At 51.7% G+C, this 4,086-nt stretch overlaps 2 protein-coding genes across 4 annotated transcripts in view; one reads left to right on the forward strand and one right to left on the reverse strand.

Annotated features, from left to right (window-relative positions):
- Fam104a (family with sequence similarity 104 member A) overlaps positions 1 to 1,763 on the reverse strand; it is a 23,472-nt gene extending 21,709 nt beyond the window's left edge. The window contains exon 1 of one of the 2 annotated variants that reach the window (XM_029484203.1): positions 1,461 to 1,763. In XM_029484203.1, the coding sequence (XP_029340063.1) occupies positions 1,461 to 1,684 (224 nt within the window). In that variant the 5' untranslated portion in view covers positions 1,685 to 1,763. Of the gene's footprint in view, positions 1 to 1,186 lie in introns of both variants that reach the window. The other variant, XM_021175803.1, reaches the window with a different exon arrangement.
- C11H17orf80 (chromosome 11 C17orf80 homolog) overlaps positions 1,629 to 4,086 on the forward strand; it is a 10,772-nt gene continuing 8,314 nt past the window's right edge. For both annotated transcript variants that reach the window (XM_021175801.2, XM_021175802.2), the window contains exon 1: positions 1,629 to 2,316. The gene's annotated coding sequence lies outside the window, so the exon portion shown is untranslated. The remainder of the gene's footprint in view (positions 2,317 to 4,086) is intronic.

Below are 4,086 nucleotides of genomic sequence, written 5' to 3' on the forward strand. Positions count from 1 at the left end.
GAACTCAGAAATCCGCCTGCCTCTGCCTCCCGAGTGCTGGGATTAAAGGCGTGCCCCACCACGCCCGGCTTTCATTTTTTTTTTTTTTTTTTTTTTGACACACGTACAGGCTTTCTACTACAATTACTACAGAACCAAAACCAGTAACTCAATTCAGTCTAGGGACCTTAAAATTCTCACCACTGGGTCAAATCATCTCAGAATGTTGGGGAACCCCAGTCCCATGAAATAACTGTTTCAAGGAGAAGCCTTGCAAAACAATGATTAAATTCATAACCAAAGAATGCAAGGAACAAGACTCAGGGCTGGGGAGATTGCACAACCACTGAAGACCCCTGTTAGTCAGTCCTACAGAGGACTGGGGTTTTGTTCCCAGCCCTCCTCTGGTCTACGTTGACACCCGCACGTCGTGATGTACATACATATACACAGGCAAACCACTCATAAACATAAAATAAGTAAAATCATTTATGAGAGAAAATAAAAAAAGCAAGCCTACGATCCACCTTCTTTAAGCCTGAGACGACTACGGAATAAAGAGCCGCGAGCCTGAATAGACTTAGATAAATGAGTCTTTCTAAATCCGTTCTCTGTTCTCCACCAGAGAAATGGAAAAAGTACAACTTAGCGATGTAGATAGGTCGTCAAGCATCTTATTAGGAGACTTTCCAGTATGAAATAAAGCCGGCCTTCTTCATTCTGAGGTAAGGCGTCCCAACTTACATCTTCCCAGACGGAAAATAAGGAGAAAAGAAACTTCATCTGGATCGGGCCTAAAGCCCCGAGGGGCCGCCCGCCTAGTGAGGGTAACGAGAGTAACTCGCGGTGTTAGCCACCTCCCTGCTCCCAGCCAACTGGCCCCTCATCCAAACTGTTTAGAATCCTGCCTGTTAATGCTACAACCGAGAGTGGGTCACCACCCACCCGGGTCCATCTGATGAGGACACAGCGCTGCGCTCTGCCCTAAGCCCTCCCAGCTGCAGGGGTTAAGCCCAACCCCCGCCTTTCTCCTGACCTTGGGGCGCCAGCAGCTCCCCGCCCCCGAAGCATCCCGTCCCCTCTCGGAGGCGCCTCGCCCGAGGGGGGCCGACTCTTCCAGATCGGCCATCCCTCCCATCCCCCTACCACCACCGCCCGCCTCAATTTAGGAAGGACCACACCGTCCGTCTCGTCGGGCCGAACCAACCTCATTCCGAAGCGGAAAGGGCAGAAGACGAAGAAAACAAGGAAAAGACGGAGAAGGGGCAGCCCTGGATTCCAGAGCGTCGCCTCCCTGGCTGCCCACGGGGTCCAAGTGTCAGAGGCCGCGCCACCTTCTCCCCTCCGCCTCCTCCGACCGCAGAGCAGCGCAGCCCAGAGCCTCGCACCACCACCCCGCCGGCTCCGTCCGCCCCTCGGCTCCAGAGCGCACATCCTCGGCCGAGGAGCCGCGGAGAAAGCGGGTTCCCCCCTTCCCTCACCTGGGGCGGAGGCGCTCGCTCATGGCAGCTGGTGAAGGCGAGCGACGCGGCGCCGCCCCGCGCCGACAGCGAACAGTCGGAGCTGTGTCCCGGCGCCCGCCACGCCCACCCGCACGGGTCTGAGCTCTGACCGCCGCCGCGCGGGTGGTTGCTGCGGGCGCTGAGTCCCCCTCGGGCCGACCCGGACCACAGCCACTTCCGGTGTCGCCTCCGCGCCTCCCCATGTCGCAGGCGCCGTGGTACTGTCCTCCTGCGGCTGCGCGGAGGCGGGACGCCCGCCGCACTTTCCCATCACCGCGCACGCAGGAAGAGGCGGGTCCCGGAGGAAGGACCGACCGGGAACTTCCAGGACCCCCGTTTAGGTGTCCGGGGCATCCGCCTGTTCAAAAACAAAACGAGACACGCCGTAAAAGTCAAGCCAGATTTTAGATAAATTATATTATTTGACGATCATTGATACTTGTCTCTGCGTTAAGCCTCTCTAAGTTGAAAATCTTAAAAAGAACCGGACGAGCTCCATCAGGCACAGACGCGGACGGCCACAGGCTCAGGGGTCCTCTGGTTGGGAAGGTGTTGGTGGGCTCCGGGTTCTAAGAGTGTGCGGCGTGGAACTTCGCGTCTCCGAACGATGCGGAGCCCGTTCCGTGGAGTAGCTAAGGGCTGGGCTATTTTTCCGCGGCCTTTGTTGCAGGTCAAGAGAGGAGTACGGAACAGGCGGACAGGAATAACGGAGTTCTAGCCCGGACCGGGAAGGGCCACGCCCACCTGCTGGAAGAGGCCGGACGGAGAGGTGTAGGGGAGACCGGCAGGCGTGGGAACGCGGCGGTGTGGACGGAGCTGCCTCGCGGCGGGCGAGGTGAGCTTGATCAGTGGCGAACCGCGAGGTCCCTGCCCTCCGTGAGTTGCGCGCACCTGTCATCCCCATTCTTGGGAGGAGAAGCTGCAAGAGCAGGAAGTCAGAGTCATCCTCGACTGTGTAACAAGTTCGAAGCCAGCCTGGGCTACTTGAGACCTTGTCTCCCATTTGATCTCACCACCACCACCAGAATACGTGTACTCTAAAACTTGAGGAAGTCTTAACTTTGGTTGTCAGAAGCATTCCCTTTTCTCTGTCAGGAGCATAATCCAGTTATTTGTCTAGGACTCATTACTATCAGCTCCCCACCTAGCTCTGATCGTCTTACACAAACTGATGTTCAGAGTTTCTGCCAAACGTGAACAGTGATCCACAAGCGTATGGGGTCTTTAGGAGAGTCGACAAGAGGTCAGGCAGGAAAATGAAACCCTTGTTAAAGTGTAGGGTGTAGGGTCTGGTGTAGTAATGCACGCCTTTCAATCCCATTACTCAGGAGACAGAGGCAAGCTGATCTATGTGAGTTCAAGGCCATCCTGGTCTACCTAGTGAGAGTTCCAGGGAAGACAAGGCTACCAAGTAAGACCCCATCATCTCAAAAAAAAGTCTACTGTTAAAACAGGAAAGTCCAACCCGTACACGCCTTTAATCCCAACACTTGGGAGGCAGAGGCAGGCGGATCTCTTGAGGTCAAGGCCAGCCTGGTCTACAGAGTGAGTTCCAGGATAGCCAGGGCTATACAGAGAAACCCTGTCTCCAAAACAAAACAAAAAAACTGGAAAGCCCATGTATTGGCTTTGTCGTGTGCGTTTTACAAAACAGTCTGTCCTTTCCCTTCAGTGCGGCAAAGTGTTCTCACTAACAGAAGACTTATTGTGCACTCTGTGGGAAACAGTTTGGGTTTGCCTTTTATGAACGATAAAGTAATGGTTGCTTTAAACAAATGGATTTTTATCTTGTAAAGTGGTTTCAGACTCAGGGTTTTGGGGGTTTGTTTGTTTTTGTTTTTTAATCTATTTACTGGCCAGGAGGTATTTTCAGTCACGGTATTAAATAGTTATAGTAAACATGTTTATTCGTTCAACAGATGTCACATACCAGCTTCAGTGTTAGAGGTGTGTGTGTCTGTGTGTGTTGATGGAGAGACAATCTCCCTGTGTAGCCCAGGCTGACATTAAACTACCTTAGCTTCCGCAGAGCATTCAGGGGTACACAATATGCTTTGTGGGAGTAGATTTTGAGAATGGAGTCATCCCCAGGAGAGATGGTTCCTGGCCTTTGGAATTTTAAAGATGTAGTAATAGCTCACAGCCGGGCTTTGTAATTCAAACTTCTCCTTTCCCAACTCCAAAGAATAACAAGAGATACATAGTGTGTAATGTAAATTTTGATTTTTGTTTGTTTGTTTGTTTGTTTTTTGAGACAGGTTTTCTCTGTGTAGCCCTGGCTGTCCTGGAACTCACTCTGTAGACCAGGCTGGCCTTGAACTCAGAAATTCCCCTGCCTCTGCCTCCCAAGTGCCGGGATCAAAGGCGTGCGCCACCACACCCGGCTTGAAAGTATTTTTGCCCGATACATATTTATCAAAAACTCCAAACTAATTGATAATGCACAATTTTATACATATGAATAATCAATTATATTACAATTTATAACTTAAATAATGGAGATCATACCCATCTGTTCATTGGTTTTGTTTTGTTTTTTGTTGTTTTTTTTTGTTTTTTCTAGACAGGGTTTCTCTGTGTAGCCCTGGCTGTCCTGGAACTCACT

The sequence above is a fragment of the Mus caroli genome, chromosome 11, assembly GCF_900094665.2.
Source record: "Mus caroli chromosome 11, CAROLI_EIJ_v1.1, whole genome shotgun sequence".
Lineage (NCBI taxonomy): Eukaryota > Metazoa > Chordata > Mammalia > Rodentia > Muridae > Mus > Mus caroli.